This window comes from Saxophila tyrrhenica (assembly GCF_035928015.1).
Source record: "Saxophila tyrrhenica strain CCFEE 5935 chromosome Unknown scaffold_6, whole genome shotgun sequence".
Classification (NCBI taxonomy): Eukaryota; Fungi; Ascomycota; class Dothideomycetes; order Mycosphaerellales; family Extremaceae; genus Saxophila; species Saxophila tyrrhenica.
The window spans coordinates 104,292-121,469 of record NW_027041738.1 but is presented as its reverse complement, the minus strand read 5'-3'; the positions used below and the strand labels follow the sequence as shown (position 1 = coordinate 121,469).

Here is a 17,178-nt window from a genome sequence, read left to right as displayed (position 1 = left end):
TGGATGTACTTCAGGGCCTTGAAGGATGGATGCTGCGATGATGGACGATTGCATGATAAGGAATGGGAACATGATGGACAGACATGAATGATGCGGAAAACGATAACGGACTCAATGCTTGACGAAAAGGAGGATTGATGCTGCTTCAACGTACTGTGCATAGCGACGTCGCAGTGTAGCAATGCAATCAGTCTACCCTAAACAATCCGCTTGAACGCTCAAATGTCCTCCTGCTTTGCCAACGATTAAGCCCACCCATTTCCCCAAGCCCGTCCTACCTCCCTCGCCAACGCAGTCCTCAGCAACATCACGACCTCCTTACTCCCCACCTCCGCCTCGCTCGCTACGGCATCAAGACCCTTCCTCCAATCCCAACCTCTCTGCACGTCCACTGCTCTCGCGTTCTTCCCACCTTTCCTCCCCTTACTGCCTTCACCATCACCACTTTCCTGACTCCGCAGTAGTTCCCACGAACTCTCAGCCAACTCCTCCCATCCGCCACTCCCACCCAGCATTCCAGAAGCACTTAGGGAAGCGGTGCTCTTCTTCAGTTTCCCACTTCCACCCATACCGCCATCCCTGAAGCAGCCCATACTAGCCTTCAGCACAGCTTCGCCACCTTCTCGTATCCTTCCGCTAACGTTCTCGTAGTCCTCCGCCACGGCCATCAAAGCCATGACATCTTTCATCTCCATCACCCGCTGCGCTTTGCCCGTGCCGGAAGTCTGACCGAGAAGCGGCAGGACTTCGCCGAGAAGCATTAGCAGTCCTTCTACCGGGACGACGGACTCGACTTCCGGGTCGAAGAGACCGCCGCGGATACAGTCTGCTGCGCTTGAGGTGAGTGCGACGAGCGTCTTCGCCGCTTCTCGTTTCCGCATCAGCGAGCCTGTGGAGGATGTAGTAGAGTCACGGATGCTGTAGAAGCGGCGGAGTAAAGCGTAGCCACTCAGCTCTCTTGCCAGCAACTCGGCGGCTTCAGAGTCTGCACGCGCGAGATCCACAAGCGCTGGTCGGGCAGGGGCGAGTAGAGACGCTAAATGAGGGTCTAGGTTCGTTTGGGCTGGTATGGCGGCGGAGTGGAGGAGGGAGAGGGAGATTAGGAGGCCGAGGGTGTTGCGAAGTTTTGTTGCGGAGTGGGCACGAGCGTGGTAGAGGAGGGTCGTGCCGTAGGGGATGGGAGATTGCTCGGAGATGGTGTCGGCGTAGCGCTGGGAGAAGTGTTAGATTGGTTTATCTTGGGAGGAAGTGGATGGGAGACTCACTTCAGCAATACCACGTCCAAGCGCCTCGAAGCCCATGCCGCCGCACACGGCGAGTACTTTCTCCACTCGCGGCTCGTCGGGAATATCCAACGCCTCGAGAATGACTCGTATCCGGTCCTCCGCCGCCTCGGTTTCGTCCAGACGTCCGAGCACCGAGATAGCGAGCTCCCAGCCTTCCCGATCAATCTTACCGTCCGCGCTAGTGTACTTCTCCTTGTCGGCCAGCAGATCCGCATAGGAGGTTAGGACATCGTCTCTAACGACACCCTCGCCATTGTACGGTAGCTGTCTCGCCCCAGGTCCGTGAGAAAGCACCAGCAGATCTTCGGTCGAGAAGCCACGGCCGAGCAGACCTCTGCTATCCGGTCGTCCTTCCGGGATAGGAAGCCAACCTCCCAAAGCTGAGATCTCGACGACGGCGGTGGCAACCGTCTGACTCCAGGTTCGAATCATGTCGATCGTTTCTGCGACGTCATCTTCGAAGGCTGTTGCCAGTCCTACGTGTAGAGGGTCCAAAGTATCGGGCTGGAAAGTCGGCTCGTTAATCTCGCTGGGCACGATACGGAACATCTCGCCGAGCCGTCTCCTGTATGCAACCAGCGGTGCGACATCTACTTCTCGCGTTGCGCCACCAGCGCGCAAGCTCTTCTTAAAACCGTTTCTGCTGGTAGCGAGGTCTGCGACACTGACGTTCAATGCGGCGCTGCTTTCTTCGCCATCCCACCAGACTATGAGTAGCATTGAAGCTTCGACCCAGTCTTGTGCGTAGTCCAAGATGCCGTTGCCGCCAAGTAGCACACCATATATCGCGCGTAGACTGGTGTAGATGGTGGGTGGGACTCTGCTCTCCGCGCGAGCAGTGGCGGCCGCCATGCTCATGTTGTTGTTGTTGGCAAACATGTTATTCCGTGGGGGTGCAGTAGCGTGCTCGTCGTACGTAGCAGCGAAAGCTTCAAGTTCACGTATCGCGTGTCGAACTCTTTGCCGGAAGACAGACCAAGCTGGGCCTGGCACGTTCCAGTCGTCATCTGTGACAGCTGGACAGGATTCTAGCACCCGAATGCAGTTCTCAACAACCTCCCGGATATTGTGGAGCTGCTGTCCACGATAGCCTTGTGCTCTGTCGTCTTCGTAGTCCATCGCCGCAGTCGCCGCATTCTCCCATCCTGCATCTCTCAGCAGTCGTGCAACTCGCGAAAAGCGTCCTCGGATGATGTCGGCGCCCAGAATGTCCCAGAATGCTTCATGGGCAGCTGGCGAAGGGCGGTACATGTGGACGTCGTTGAACTCGTCTGGGAGCGGGTTGTGATGCGCGTTGAGCCACTCCAGAAGCGCTCGGGGTAGCGAGATCGAAGTCGACTGCTGTTGCGATCGTGACCGCAACCCCGAAGCTTGCTTTTGCGCAGGTCTCGCCGTGTGCGGATGGTGTAATTGCAGCAGCAGACTTGACAGATAAGTCGCCTTCGTCAGCGGCTCGTCGAGCTCCGGTCCCACAGCTCCAGGCAGAGTCTTGTTATCCGAATGCTGCGTCCACAGCCTCGTCAAGTCCGTGACCGCCTGCGTGACAGTCTCCTCCCGGCTCGCCGTCGCATTGCGCTGCTGATGCATCGCCATGTCCAAGCTCGCTAGAACTTCTTCGGTCCCTAACACCACGTCGTCAGGGCCCTCGACCGTCTTCGCTGGTCCCGCGTCTCTTGCGAACGCGCGCGCAATGTCCGCCATGCCGCTACTCTCCTGCTCGCGCACCTGCCCATTGCGACTCCTTTTCAACCCGCGCGGGCTCTGCTGCTCGATGGTTGACGCGACGAATGCATCCCTCTCAGGACTCAGCATCTCGCCGTCTGCGTCCTCATCCTCTCCATCCTCGAAGCCTGGCGGACTGCTTTCGGGCACCTGAAACGTGGTCCTGCCTTTTCGCGCTGGCGTGTTGCGATGTCCGAAAGTATTTGTGGCAGGGTTGTAGGAGCTACCGAAGATCTTGCTTGATCGCGGGGGCTCTCCTGCCGGCGTCGTCGAGACATTGGTGAGGTATGAGGGTGGTGGGCCGGCGGGAGTTGTTGACGGTGCTTGCGAGAAGAGGGAGGCTTTGCCTTTGCCTTTAGGTGTGGAGGGAGAGCCAGCGAAGTTGAAGTTGAAGTTGGTGGCCATGGCCGGCCTGGGATGTGTGGCGCGATCGAGTGCGACGGGGATGTTGTGCTTCGCTGTGGTTGTTGGATGGCTTCGAGGTGAGCTTTTGGGCTCGGAAACGCGCTAGCGCGTCGGTCACGTGCGGACACTCTATAAGTCAATACATTTACAACACATCGATGGAGACTGCTTCGCATGAACGTAACAAGAGATTTCGCTGTTTGGAAATCTAGTAACGATTTCACAAGCTTCATTTGATTCGTCATCGTGCTGTAGTATGAGCCATTACCGTCATTCTGGACTCGATCGTCCTGCTATGCTGTCCCCTCTTCTTGATGAAGTAATGGGTACTCGTGGGCTGAGCACGAGCTGAGCACTGCTGCATCATGAGTTGTCCTCGATGTTCCACCCTCCAGCAAGCCGCTTATGCGCGCAGCTAAATCTATCTCGAGTCTCCGAGGGCTGTGGTCCGCAGTAGGCTCATGTCAAGGCGACCGGCAACCCCGTTCAAGCAAATCAGCTCCGTCGACCTCTTTCGCATTCCGAACTCATCTTCCACCGCCCTTAGCCGACAATTTGCCCATAAGTCCACCAAACCCACCGCCGCCCTTCTTCTTCCCACCTCCACCTCCCGTGCCCGGATCAACATCCATCCCATCCCAGTCCTCATCTCCATCATCCTCCGCCTCCGCCTTCTTCGCTGTTCTCGTACCTGCGCCCCCGCCACCCCTCCGATCAGTCTTCTCGGCCGCGTCCGTGACAGCCTTGACCTGCTTCTCCATCTTCTTCTCCGCCTTGTCCCTCTTCACCGCCTCCGCCTTTACCTTCGCGATCTCCGCCTCCAACTCGCCTAATACACCATCGCATCTCGAGCTCCACGCTTCCAGCTCGCTGATCATGCCTGCGACGCTGCCGGGAGCGAGGTCGCGGAGTGGGGAGACAGAGGTGATGACGACGGTTTGGGCGGCGGGGTTGAGAGTACCCTGAAGGAGGTTGGAGTAGATTGCTTGGGTAATGAGGTGTTCGAGGTCGATGGGGGAGGCGAGGGAGAGTTGGGTGCAGAGGGAGCTGTAGGTGAGGTTGGTGGTTGTTGTTTTGGGCTGTGAGGCGATGGTGAGGAGGGTGAGCAGGCGGAGTTTGGTGGCTTGGGCGTCGCTCAGCTCAGGCAAGCCGGGAGTTGCTGGAGTAGGTGTGTTAGCTCATGGCCGATGTGTTACGATGCTACCGGTAATCACCATTGTACTGCTCCCACGTCCCCCATGCAAAGCACTGAAGAAGCTCGTGGTGACTGCCATATTGCTCGTTCCCCTGCAGCGCCTCAATATTCTTCTGCTGAAGCAGCTCCGCGAAGACGTAGGTGTTTGGTGCCGATGTTGCCTGAGCGATGAGATCTGCTGCCGCGCGAGGAGATGTTGCCGACTTCGCGAGCGCAAGGAAGGGCGCGAGGGAGTTGAGGGCGAGAGACTGATCCATGCTGTCCGTTGGGAAGTGGTATGGACGGTGTTTGGACGATGTCGATGTCGACATGGATGGAGAGCTTTCGTTGTCACATGTGAGCTATCGATAAGCTTTTGAAGCTAGACTACTCTGGAAAAGTGAGGTCAGTCGAGCACTTCAGCTCCTGGCTGGCATCAACCGCGCTTCCACATCATTTCACCCACTGGAACGCGAATCCCACAAAATATTAACCATTCACCTTGTTAGGGTCCTGGTGATGAGTTCAGAGTGAACGCGTGGATGCTCGGGCTGCGGGCCCACCGCAGTCAGCCTCACCTAGCTCCGAATATGACACGAAAGTCAGCCTAGCCAGTACGCATTCTGTTTCAATGGCCCAACATGTAGCCTTATGTAAGACTTGACAGCACAAGATATGGCCTTCGAGGACCGACGGTATTAAGTCTAGCTGACGGACTCTTTTCTCATTTCCTTACCTTCCTTTGTCTCCTCTGTCAACTCTCCTTCTTTATCAAAGCTGCATAGTCAGGTGTCTGCCCATCCAATATGCCTTTACTAGCAACGGAGCACATACCAATCCCTACCAAGGATATCATCAGCTGGTGCTACGACAACAGAGAAGCTTTCGATCAAGACAAGCCGGTACATGACACCGAACTGATCTTGGGGCTCAAAGTCTCGGCTGACATCCTTCCAACAGATCTACGTCGATGCTGCGGATCCGTCTCGTAGTATTTCGGCTACACAAGCGTACAAACTGATCCGCCAGCTCGTTGCGGGCTTTCAAGCAGCAGGACTGAAGAAGGGAGATGTCGTCTGTCTCCACTCGTTCAACAACGTACGATCAAACACTTCTGTTATGTTAAAACAACGAGTCGCTGACTGCCGCGCAGCTATACTATCCCATCTTGGTTCAAGGCATCGTAGCCGCAGGCGGTGCGTTTGTTGGGACAAACCCCAGCTACACTCCGTTCGAGCTCGCCCATGCCCTCAAAACCAGCAAGGCCAGGTTCGTGATCGCGGAGCCCGAGATCCTCTCCGCCCCCAAGACGGCGGCACTGGAGCTCGGCATGCCGAAGGAGAGAATCCTTCTCCTTGCGGCACCGGAAGAGTGTGAGGGCTACGAGCATGCATCCTGGATGTCGTTGCTCGAGCACGGCGAGCAGGATTGGGTACGCTTCGATGATGAGCAGACAGCGAAGGACACGGCTGCCTTCCTGATGTTCAGCTCCGGTACCACAGGTTCGTCACGTGTGCTCTCCAGTTCAATTGACCAAGCACTGATTCATCTGCCAGGCCTCCCAAAAGCAGCAGTCCAGTCCCACTACAACCTCATCGCCGAACACACCCTCGTCCACGAAAACCCCAAACACAAGGAGCCCTACCACATGAGCCGCGTAGTCTGCCTCCCCATGTTCCACACCGCCATAGCGCCCTTCGTCCACATAACAACCCTCCGCTCCGGCCGCGAAAGCTACATCATGAAACGCTTCGCCCTCCGCGAGTATCTCGAATACATGAAGCGCTTCCAGATCACGAACGCATTGCTCGTTCCACCGATGATCATCGCCGTCGTCAACGCCGCAGCTGCTAGTCCGGAGCAGGAGAAATGGGTTCGTGAGTGCTTGAGTAGCGTGGTCCATGCCGTTGGTGGAGGCGCTCCTGTGGACAGAGAGATTCAAGCGAGGCTGCAAACTCTCTTGCCCCCTGAAAGCGTCGTGACGCAAGTCTGGGCAATGACCGAAACGACCTGTGTTGCCTCTGCGTTCTACTACCCGGAATCCGACTCGACTGGCTCGACAGGCCGCTTCATGCCGAATCTCGACGTCAAGATCGTGGACCCGGACACTGACTCGGATGGACCTGAGGTCGGACCGTATGATGTTAGGGGCGAACTCTGCATCCGCGGTCCTACGGTCATCAAAGGCTACCTCGACAACCCTGAAGCCAACGCTCGGGACTGGGATGAGGAGGGGTTCTTCCATACTGGAGACATCGTCTACTGCGATTCCAAGACGAAGCTATGGTACGTCGTTGACCGGAGGAAAGAACTGATTAAAGTCCGTGGATTCCAAGTGGCGCCGAGCGAGATCGAAGGCGTGCTGCTCTCGCATCCGCTCGTCAAGGATGCGGCAGTCATTGGGGTCGTGCGGGGCGAGGCTGGAGAGCTGCCCCGTGCATACGTGGTCGTTGAAGCGGGCAAGACGCTGACCGAAGAGGAGGTAAGGAGCTGGGTTGGGGAGAAATTGGCGAGGTATAAGCAAGTTGAAGGAGGAGTGAAGTTTGTGGAGAGTATCCCAAAGACGTAAGTCGACCTTCCATCTACCGAACTGTTCGATGAGAAGGAGGCCGGGAGTCTGCTAACCAGTTCTGTAGCGTCAGCGGCAAGATCCTGAAAAGGGTGCTGAAAGAAGAGGCGAAGAGGGAGCTGAGTGCAAGCCTGTGATCAATATGCCAAGGACCGATTGAAAGAGACAAATGCAGAAGCTTAGGAGCGTGACATAGGCTATAGGGCTACTTTGGTAGCCCATAACACCTTCAAGCCCTCACATCGATGGCTGGAACATCCAATCCTCCCTCCTGCACCTCACTTCAAACTCCACGCCTCCAAAACATCCCACGGCACCCAGCAGGTCATAATCCCCTTCCAGCCCGAACACGTCCCCGCCATCTTGATCCCGATCTCTCTCTTCATGCAAATTCCATCCATCCTCTTTCTTCCCATTCCTCGTGAAGAACACCTCAACCTTGTTTTTCGCCGACCAATGGCTCGGCGGCGAGAACGACATCCCGATACCGACAGTGTCGTGCTTGCGAAATGCACCGACGAAGTCCTGCCCTCCAAAGCTGTCATCGACAAAGCGACGTCCGTCATCGCCATGCACGCCAAGGGATGCGCGATGCCAGCCCGGCTGTCTCCAGGAAGGGTACGGCGGTGCGACGAAGCCAATTGCAATCGAAGCGTCGGCTTCTTCGTTGCGCGAGGTGCCATGCCCGCCCATTGAGAGGATGTGGAGTTCGAAGTAGACTGTGCGTGGTCGGCCGGTTGTGGCTGGGTATAGTGGGATGTCGGTCAGGAGCATCGTGTCTGTGCATTTCGGGCTGCTGCGGGCACGAGTGCGGCCAATGCCGGAGGAAGAGATCTGTATGTTCCTGGTATTAGGCGGGATGGTGAGGTGCACGTCACCAGCAGCGATGCGGGAGAGGGTTTGTTGGTTCTGCCGGCGAGGTTGCCAGAGGGGGTTGCGGTGACACCAGTCGCGGGCGCGAGCTGCGTCGTCCCATGATGCGTTGGACGCTGGGCTGCGCTCTTCGTGGATGGAAGGTGGTGGTGGTAGGAGGGCGTTATCTGGGACCGCCATCCATGGATCGTAGGGAGGCGGTTCGGGCTCATTTGAAGCTTGATGCGACGGTGGTGGACCGGGAGGCGGAGCATAGTCATCATCAGGTGGAGCTTTCTTCTCGTCCGAGTGACCGGGTGGAGGGCCGGGAGGTGGTTGGTACTCAGGTGGCGGCTCGTAGCTAGATGGAGGCTGCCCCTGTGATGCGTTCATGTGAGCAGCATGGAAAGAATTGCTTGATGCATGCTCACTGCTCCTGTTCGTTTCTCCCCACGATACGTGCGGCTGCGATTGACCTTGCGAGGCGGCGGGATTGCGAGCAGCATAGCCTGGTGGCGGGCCCGGTGGTGGAGCATATTGGTCGCTCATCGCAGCTTCGATGGTGGTGTCTACTGCAGGTGGCGCTGTCCTAGTTGAATGGAAGCTGTGGACACTCCTCTTCCGTCGTCGTAGACCGGTTATGAATATTCCGGGTTGGAAGGTGTGTCGTCGTCTGAGTTGTCGCTTCGGCTTCGGTTTGCCTTTCAAGCTGAAGGTGCTGTGTATGCGTCGAGGATTGACCGGTTGTGGCCCTGGATGGGCAAAGCTGAAGTTCGGCCAGTGGAAGTATACTCGTTTCTCAATTCGCGGAGGAATACAAAGACAGGGCATGGGCTAATGAGTTGTTAGGGCGAAGAGTTGCGATGGATGAAGTCCAGATCCAAGAGCACTGCCACTTTCCCCCCACTACACCTGCACGTGGTCCTTCCTGCCGTAACGTGGCAAGCGCATCGCAACGTCGCAAGTGTTAATAAGTACGTTCCAGCTACATGTGTATAGATAGCCGCACTACAATTACAACAACAGAAAGGAGCCTTCCGCAACGGAATGGAGAATGAAGTCGTCGATTCATCATACGAATGAGTGAAATCCGCCACAACAACTGCCATCCTCTCAACTCAATGCCACAGTTCTGCAGGCTTCAGCTCATCCATGGGCTTCATCCCAAAGAACCGCCCAGCTCCACCCGCAGACATGTCCACCACCGGTTGCGCTCGCTCAAGCATCGCTTTCTGGTGGGCCATGACCACCTGTTCACCGCGACCACTGGGTTCGCTGGCGTCTCGTAGAGCGGCGAACAAAGCCGCTGAGTCCTGGAAGCCGGCGTTGGCTCCGATACCACCTGGGAAGATGTCAGCATAACATTCAAATTCATGATAGAAGCCACGCACCGACTGGCGGCATCGGATGCGCCGCATCCCCCATAAGCGTGACCCGACCCTTACCCTCCCCTGACTGAGCCTCCCAGTCCGAGCCAAAGCTTGGCGTCGAGGTCAGGAAGGCGAGCGTTGATGCGGCGTCTGGGATCTGCTCTTCAAGAAGCACCCGGAGGCTATGATGCCAGCTCTCAGTGAGCTCAAGAGACTTCTCGACGGATTGGTGGCCAGAAAGTGAAAGGAGGTTTGCATGTTCGTCGGGGAGAACATCTTTGCGGAATAGCAGCACCCAGTAGATGTAGTCCGCCGGAACCTTCAGATCCATTTCGTGCTCATACTCAGTACTTAGCGTTCGGTCAAACGCCATGCCATCGGTGAAGAGCTTCATCCGGGGCTCGTCTTCCTTGTATGCAAGCGTCAGGCCATTTCCGATCTGCTTCGGGAGTTGCGTGGTCAATGGATCAGAGACCAGAGTCTTTCCGAACACAGGACGGCCTTCCGTGTCCAGAATCTTGAAGTCGGGCAGCAGCTGGCGTCTCACGGAACTTCTCACCCCGTCGGCACCAATGAGCAAGTCACCTTCGGCAATGGACCCGTCCGAGAAGTGCGCAGTGACACCACCACCCTCGTTCAATTCGTAACGCTCCATCTTCTTGCCGAACTCGACGTAGCCCTCCAGCCCATGCAGCAACAAATTCCTCAGAACCGCACGATCAGCATTGTGAGACTTCCCAGCATGCTGTGGCGAACCGCGACCGCCAGGCAGGTGGAACTCCAGCTCGACTCCAGTCGCGGCATTGACTGCATGACCTCCGAGAACGACTTTCGCACAGGTAGCCTCGAAAGCGTCGTACAGGCGTGGCGGAAACAGCTTTTTGAGCGCCGCTGCGCCGTCTGAGCTGATGCGAATGCGGTAACCTTGGGCTCGAAAGGAAGCGTGGGTGTCGCGCTCGTAGATGCGGAACGGGATGTTGGCTTGTTTGAGGCCTTGCCCGAGACTCAGGCCTGCGAGGCCGCCGCCAACGATAATGATCATGCTTTCGTGAGAGGGACTGCGAGTAGGGTCGGCGATTATCTGCCTTTGAGTTGAATTGTCGGTGCAGCTAGTACAATGAAACCTGGTGTAGGTCCAGTAAGAAGGTTGTGGTACGGCGTGTGAGACGTGAAATTCCGGGATGCCAGTGAAGTCGTTTGGTCCTCCTGTGACGGCCAACATATATCTGGACTTGGCTTGGTAAATCCTCCACGTAGCGTGAAACGGAGCGTTTCGTTTTCGTGGGCCCGATGCGAATGTGTTGATGCTATTCGATGGATACTCGGGCGCTCGGGATTTTAACTCCGAAACCGAGAAGGTGTAGCATACCACATCCAAGCCCCTGAGTGCCCACACAAATGCGCAAATCTCCACGGCTACCGTTGAGCAGGTCGTCCATCAGCGAAAACGTCAAGCCTGCTTCATCCGCTACTACCAGTACTCGCCTGCATCGGCATTCCAGGCGGCTGCTGCATTCCCATAGTCGCACCAGGCGCCAATCCACCACTACTCCCACCATGCATCGGACTCGAAGTTTTGCCATCATCCCCACCCCGCTTCTTCTCCTTCTTAGCCCACCTAAGGCCACAAGCATTGCACAGCGTCTTTGGCCCTTTAGGCCCCTTCCTCCATTCTGGCGAGTCCAGCGTCCCGCAATCTGCGCACACATATTCATCCGCCAGCTTCTGCTTCTTCTTGTCCTTCTTCGGGCCGTCTCTATCGCGGTCGAGCAGGATGGCAATACCGGCGTCGCCGCGGATGAGCGCGGGTGAGGTGTCGCCAGTACTAATGCCATGACTTCGTTCGCCGTCGCGGTAGCGGAGGCCGGTGAGGAGTTCGATGGATTCGAGATGGGTGCTGTTGGCTTCGTAGCGAGACATCTTGTCCGCTATGCTGTCTGGTTTCTGTGCTGACAGGACGCTGTCGAGGTTCTGGCGCGTGAGGGCGGTGTTGGATATTGTTGGCTTAGCTGGTGGTGGCATTCCCTGATAGTCGGCAGGCGTCCCCAAGGCTGACTCGCCCGGCGTCTTTGATCCCGGCCCTCTGGATGCCACACCCTGTGAAACCTGCCGGCCGGGTGTATCACTGGTGCGCGGAGACATGTGCTCTCTGAACAACCTCTCTTGCTCGTCATTCTCGTCCGCCTCCTCTTTCTTCAACTCGCTTATCCGCTTCATCAGCCGCTCGTTCTCAATCTTGTGTTCCAAGAATGAATCTAGCAATGCAGCGTTCCTGGTCGGGTACGGGCGGGCCATCATGAAAAACCCTCTGCACACTCCAGCTACAGGAGGTTGGTTCTCGTTCTGGTTCGCACTTGACGGCTCTGGGGATATATGGGGATGGCCATCGCACTCGAAGATTGTAAATGTCCCGTCGTCTTTCTTGAAGCGATAGAAGAAGCGCAGACCGTTCCCACTTGCGATACTCTCGTTGAACTCGCGCATGAAGATGCCACTGTCGTCGGGATGGACGAACTCAGCAATGAACTTGCCAACAATCGCGTTTGGCTCGTGACCTGTGAGAGTTTTGCAGGAAGGTGAGACCCATAGTATCCGACCATCTGGAGTGAGAATGTGCAACAAGTCCTTGAGCTCTTCTATAATACGCTGTGACCAGTTTCGTCGCTTCGTGAACTCGGTCAGCGTGCTGCTGTTCGCCGGTGTCTGCATCCCAAACGACGTAGGAAGAGGCCCGGCGCCTGCAACCCCCGACATGTTCGCTTCCTCTTGCTGATGGTCCTGCGACGGATACACATCATCGTCCTGTCGCTGTATCATCCCCTGCTCCTGTGCCTGTGACACATCTATACCAGTTTGCTGCGGTTGGGTTGGATTGTACATATGCGCCTGCTGACTCAAATCCATGTCGAGATCCATCGGCAAGCTCATATCCATGTCCAAGCCATTCAGAAGATTCACGTCGATATTGCCGTTGGCATCCAGCATTCCACTCAGGTCCGCTTTGCCAGCAGCGCCGTCTAGGGGCCCTGATATGGCTCCATGAACGTTACCACCTGGAGCGCCAGGCACATGAGACCAGCCCGACATCTACGCTGCCGGCCCATGCAACCGCAATCGCGATCGCGCTCGAGCCGCGCCACAGGTACAAGCGACGCAGAGCCTCAACGATCGCAGATGCAGGCGATCGGGCGTCTCTACTACGGGCTGCGGGAGCGTCCGGAGACCGAGGGACAGATGGACGGAATCGCGGAGGTGAATCGGAAGGGGGATGAGTTCTTGTGCGAGGTCAGTATCGGGGGGGAAATGCTCAGGAAACAACGACAGCTCGATGTCGGAGAGCGATTGATCCCAGAAGCTGCTGTATGGCCGCGTCCGCCGACTCCGTCGGTCGCAGTTCCGTAGCTCGTAATCATCACGTGAACATGTTCTGTAATGTTCAGATGCCAGGCGTACAACTCGTCACGGCAGCATTAGGCAGCATGGCCGTTTGCCTGGACGTCGCGTCTAGAACAATTCACGCGACGGACTCATGTCTACAAAGAGAACGCCTTTCAACATTCGGACATGTAACACGACAACACCGCACCAGACAACCTTCGCATGAGTCGGGAGTACGCTGGACATTTGCAACAGCCGCCACTGGAACGGCCGCTTCTCCCGTGACTGAACAAGCCAACCGCCACCATGTCGAAGATAGAGAAGCTCTCCATCCTGGGAGTGCGCTCCTTCGACAATGTCCGCTCCGAAACCATCCAACTATCGACACCTCTTACGCTCATCGTCGGGCTAAATGGATCAGGAAAGACTACCATCATTGAGTGCCTCAAGTTTGCGACCACAGGAGATATGCCACCCAACACAAAGGTCGGAGGTGCCTTCATCCATGATCCCAAGCTGTGTGGCGAGAAGGAGGTTCTGGCCCAGGTCAAAGTCTCCTTCAAATCTACAGAAGGCCACCACATGGTCTGCACCCGGAATCTGCAACTTACGGTGAAGAAGCAAGCTAGAAGCATGAAGATGCTCGAAGGTGCTCTCAACATTGTTCGCAACGGGGAGCGTGTTTCCATGAGCTCCCGTGTTGCGGAGATGAACACCATGGTACCCCGATACCTTGGAGTCTCGAAGGCTGTTCTGGACAGCGTCATCTTCTGCCATCAAGAGGAATCGCTCTGGCCCCTTTCGGAACCGGCCAAGCTGAAGCAGCGATTTGACGAAATCTTTGAGGCTCTGAAGTACACCAAGGCCATCGACACCATCAAAGTGCTGGCCAAGCAACGCCGGGAGCAACTGGCTGTTCTCAAGGTTGAGGAGCAGCATTGCCGGGCACTCAAGAACAAGGGCGAAGAGAAGCAGAAGCAAATGTCGAAACTTGATGATGAAATCACGTCACTGCGTGCGCAGAGCGATGAGAAGAGTGCTCTCATCGAGGAAGCAGCGAGCAACGCCGAAGCGGCATGGAAGCAAGGCCAGGAGGCCAACCTCATCGTGGGCGATCTCAGGGGCAAGCGAATCGAGCGGGACACGAAGCAAGAAAGCGTGCAGAATCTGAGGAAGAATCTCAACGAGATGAGCGAGTCCGACGCGGACCTGCAGCGCATGCTGGACCAGTACGAACAGGACGTGCAGGATTACGAGAGGCGGCTAGAGGGCGAGAAGCGGAAGTGGCACGACCTCAACCAGGAGGTCCAGGCTACTCGCGGTCAGATCAGCGCCAAGGAGCGGGAATGCGGTTCCTATGAAGCTCAGAAAGACACCCAAGAGCGTCAAAAGCAGAACCGCGAGACTCTGGTGAAGGAGACGGCTCGTGCTCACAGTATTCGTGGCTTTGATCTTGATATTGATGACAAGCAAGTTCAAAACCTCATGGATCGCATAAGCAAGATGGCCAAAGACCAGAACGCTGCGTTTGAGCGGGCGAGGCGGGAAACTTCGGAGGAACTGCAGCGAGCTCAGAAGGCGCTCAGCGAGATCAACGAGCAGAAGTCGGCGCTGAACCAGCGGAAGGAGAACTCACGTCAGATCATCGCGGGCTACGATAAGAAGACCGCAGGGCTTCGCAGCAACGCAAACAGCATCAACGTGGATGAAGGAGCAATCGCCACCATGAAGTCGAATGAGGCGGACATCGAAGCGAAGATCAAGAGCGCCAGGGACGAGGTGAGCAACGCAGACTGGAAGAGCAGTATTGAGAGCCTGGAAGAACAGCTTCGCAAGCTGGACGATCGCAAGGAGAAGCTGGACGCTGAGCTCGTGGATGCTACGCGGCAAGCAGGTGACTCCGCGCAGCTCGACTTCGTTCGCAAAGAGCTTAAAGCCAGGCAAGAGAGCTTGGCCACCATGAAGGGCGCACATGGCGACAAGATCAGCAAGATGATCGGCGAGACCTGGACGCCTGGCACCGTTGAATCGGATTTCGAACAGCTCGTCAAGCAGAAAGCGGCCAACGTCACTGATGCGGAACGCCAGCGAGAGGGCACGAACCGCGAAATGAGTCAAATCAATTACAAGCTGAACAACTGCACGACGGAACTCAAGGCCAAGCGGAAGGAGCTCAAGGCTACTGAAGCTGCTATCCGGAATGCTGTTGATTGTGAGCCAGCTGAGTATCCTGAAGAGGTTGAGAAGATGGAGAAGAGCAGGGATTTCGTCAAGGCTGATGCAGACTCATACTCCAAGGTTCTTGAGTACTTTGACTCTTGCGTCAAGCTCGCCAAGGATCATAACGGTTGCAAGACTTGCTCTCGTGCGTTTGCGAATTCCAAGGAGCTTGACAAGATGCTCAAGACCATGGAGACGCAGAGGAAGAAGTTTGAGGTCAGCGACGACCTCCAGCAAGACCTAGCCAGTGTCGAGAAGGACCTGCAAGCTGCAAGGGCGGTCAGCTCCGACTTCGACACCTGGGAGCGGCTGAAGCACAAGGAGATTCCCGCGCTCGAGAAGGAGGAGCAGCAACTCAGCACGAAACGTGAGCGCCTCATTGAGCAGCTTGAGGAACAAGATGGGATTGTCAGTGAGCGAGAAGCGGCGAAGAGGGATGTTGAGGGCATGAGCAAGACGGTGCAGACAATTGCTAAATACAGCAACGAAATCGCTGCCTACGAGAGCCAGACTGAAGAGCTTGTTGCAAAGCAAAAGTCTGCTGGTCGCTCACGTGGGCTTGAGATCATCCAGGAAGACAGCAAGAAGGCCAACGAGGAGTCAAGAGCAGTCAAGACCCATCTCTCCAAGACCACCGGTGATCGAGACCGATCGGAGAAGAACATCAACTCCATGGAGCTGGAGTTCAGAGACCTGAAGAGCAAGCGGAGCACTGCGGAGTACCAGCTGAAAGACAAACAGAAGCTCGACCAGCAGATTGAGGAGTACAGGGCGCTTGGTGTGGAGCAGCGTGAAGCGATCAAGTCGATTGACCAAGAGCTTCAAGGTCTGGGACCGCAGCTATCGCAAGCTCAAGCTAAGCACGATGACATTTCTCGCCGCGGTGCTGACAAGGATCGCGAGCTGCAGGCGGAATACAACAAGCTGAACAACAGCGTCAATCAGCTCACGTCGGCGGACAAGGAGATTCAGGCTTACATCGACAGAGGCGGAGATCGGAATCTGGAGCATGCTAAGCGTGATGTTGAGAACTTCAAGAAGGAGCTGTCTCGTTTGGAGGCGGAGCAGAGTGAGGTTGTAAAGCGGATCAAAGGTCTCGACGAACAGCTGCGGAACCACTCTGAGACAAAGCGTGGCATCGAGGACAACCAGCGTTTTCGCCACGATCTTCGCGCCCTCAAGGATGTTAGTGCTGAGATCGAAGAGCTGGAAAAGCACAACGCCGAAGAGGATAAGGCGATGTACGACCGCGAAGGCAGCAAATGGCAGATGAAGCGCTACCAACTTTCGGCCGAGCACGCCAGTCTGGTCGGCTCTCTCAAGTCCAAAGACCAGCAGCTGGATGAGCTGATCAAGGAGTTCGAGACGGACTACGATGGCGCCGGCAGGAAGTACAAGGAAGCGCACATCAAGTCGGAGACCACCAAGGCCTGCGTGGAGGACCTGGGCCGGTACAGCGGCGCGCTCGACAAGGCCATCATGAAGTACCACTCGCTCAAGATGGAGCAGATCAACACCAGCATCGAGGAGCTGTGGCGCAAGACGTACCAGGGCACGGACGTCGACACCATTATGATCAAGAGCGAGAACGAGAACGCGAAGAGCAACAAGAGCTACAACTACCGCGTCGTCATGGTCAAGCAGGACACGGAGATGGACATGCGCGGCCGTTGCTCCGCTGGGCAGAAGGTGCTGGCGTCCATCATCATCCGTCTGGCGCTGGCGGAGAGCTTTGGCACCAACTGCGGGCTCATTGCGCTGGATGAGCCGACGACGAATCTGGATCGCGAGAACATTGAGGCGCTGGCGAGGAGTTTGGCGGAGATTGTGAAGGAGCGGCGGAAGCAGAAGAACTTCCAGCTGATCATTATCACGCATGACGAGGAGTTCTTGAAGGCGATGGAGTGTAGTGATTTCGCGGACAACTACTGGAGGGTCAGCAGGAATGAGAAGCAGAAGAGTGTGATTGAGAAGCAAAGCATTGCGGAGGTGATGTGAGGGGTGGGGTGGGTGATCATGTGAAGGAGCCGGATGGCGATTGCTTCAGAGGCGCAGAGGATGTTGCTCGATTGCTTGAGCATTGCAAGGCGTGGGAAGCATTTTAGCGATAGCATTTGCATGGCATGGCTGTATGAGCGTTCTAGATCCGTAATGTAGCTTGCAAGATGAGGTTAACCCGGTTCAACGCAGTAACAGGCATCA

General features: G+C 56.3%; 7 protein-coding genes across 7 annotated transcripts; 2 read left to right on the top strand and 5 right to left on the bottom strand.

The window, feature by feature from the left end:
* Window positions 1-245: 245 nt before the first annotated feature.
* On the bottom strand, window positions 246-3,413 carry LTR77_004069 (uncharacterized protein; the record flags this gene model as incomplete). The annotated part of the gene is made up of 2 exons (XM_064801323.1): window positions 246-1,211; window positions 1,266-3,413. 2 exons carry the CDS (start codon window positions 3,411-3,413, stop codon window positions 246-248), a joined length of 3,114 nt encoding a protein of 1,037 aa, XP_064659953.1.
* Window positions 3,414-3,940: 527 nt separating this feature from the next.
* On the bottom strand, window positions 3,941-4,865 carry LTR77_004068 (uncharacterized protein; the record flags this gene model as incomplete). Its single annotated transcript, XM_064801322.1, has 2 exons — window positions 3,941-4,572; window positions 4,628-4,865. 2 exons carry the CDS (start codon window positions 4,863-4,865, stop codon window positions 3,941-3,943), a joined length of 870 nt encoding a protein of 289 aa, XP_064659952.1.
* Window positions 4,866-5,393: 528 nt separating this feature from the next.
* On the top strand, window positions 5,394-7,293 carry LTR77_004067 (uncharacterized protein; the record flags this gene model as incomplete). Its single annotated transcript, XM_064801321.1, has 4 exons — window positions 5,394-5,489; window positions 5,548-5,685; window positions 5,741-7,152; window positions 7,224-7,293. The coding sequence occupies 4 exons, from the start codon at window positions 5,394-5,396 to the stop codon at window positions 7,291-7,293; spliced, it is 1,716 nt and encodes a 571-aa protein (XP_064659951.1).
* Window positions 7,294-7,393: 100 nt separating this feature from the next.
* LTR77_004066 (uncharacterized protein) lies at window positions 7,394-8,544 on the bottom strand (the record flags this gene model as incomplete). The annotated part of the gene is made up of 2 exons (XM_064801320.1): window positions 7,394-8,386; window positions 8,440-8,544. 2 exons carry the CDS (start codon window positions 8,542-8,544, stop codon window positions 7,394-7,396), a joined length of 1,098 nt encoding a protein of 365 aa, XP_064659950.1.
* A 582-nt stretch (window positions 8,545-9,126) lies between these two features.
* LTR77_004065 (uncharacterized protein) lies at window positions 9,127-10,420 on the bottom strand (the record flags this gene model as incomplete). Its single annotated transcript, XM_064801319.1, has 2 exons — window positions 9,127-9,350; window positions 9,400-10,420. 2 exons carry the CDS (start codon window positions 10,418-10,420, stop codon window positions 9,127-9,129), a joined length of 1,245 nt encoding a protein of 414 aa, XP_064659949.1.
* Window positions 10,421-10,839: 419 nt separating this feature from the next.
* On the bottom strand, window positions 10,840-12,465 carry wc2 (white collar 2 type of transcription factor; the record flags this gene model as incomplete). Its single annotated transcript, XM_064801318.1, has 2 exons — window positions 10,840-11,933; window positions 11,976-12,465. The coding sequence occupies 2 exons, from the start codon at window positions 12,463-12,465 to the stop codon at window positions 10,840-10,842; spliced, it is 1,584 nt and encodes a 527-aa protein (XP_064659948.1).
* Window positions 12,466-13,062: 597 nt separating this feature from the next.
* RAD50 (DNA repair protein rad50) lies at window positions 13,063-16,974 on the top strand (the record flags this gene model as incomplete). The annotated part of the gene is made up of 1 exon (XM_064801317.1): window positions 13,063-16,974. The coding sequence occupies one exon, from the start codon at window positions 13,063-13,065 to the stop codon at window positions 16,972-16,974; it is 3,912 nt and encodes a 1,303-aa protein (XP_064659947.1).
* Between the last annotated feature and the right edge of the window lie 204 nt (window positions 16,975-17,178).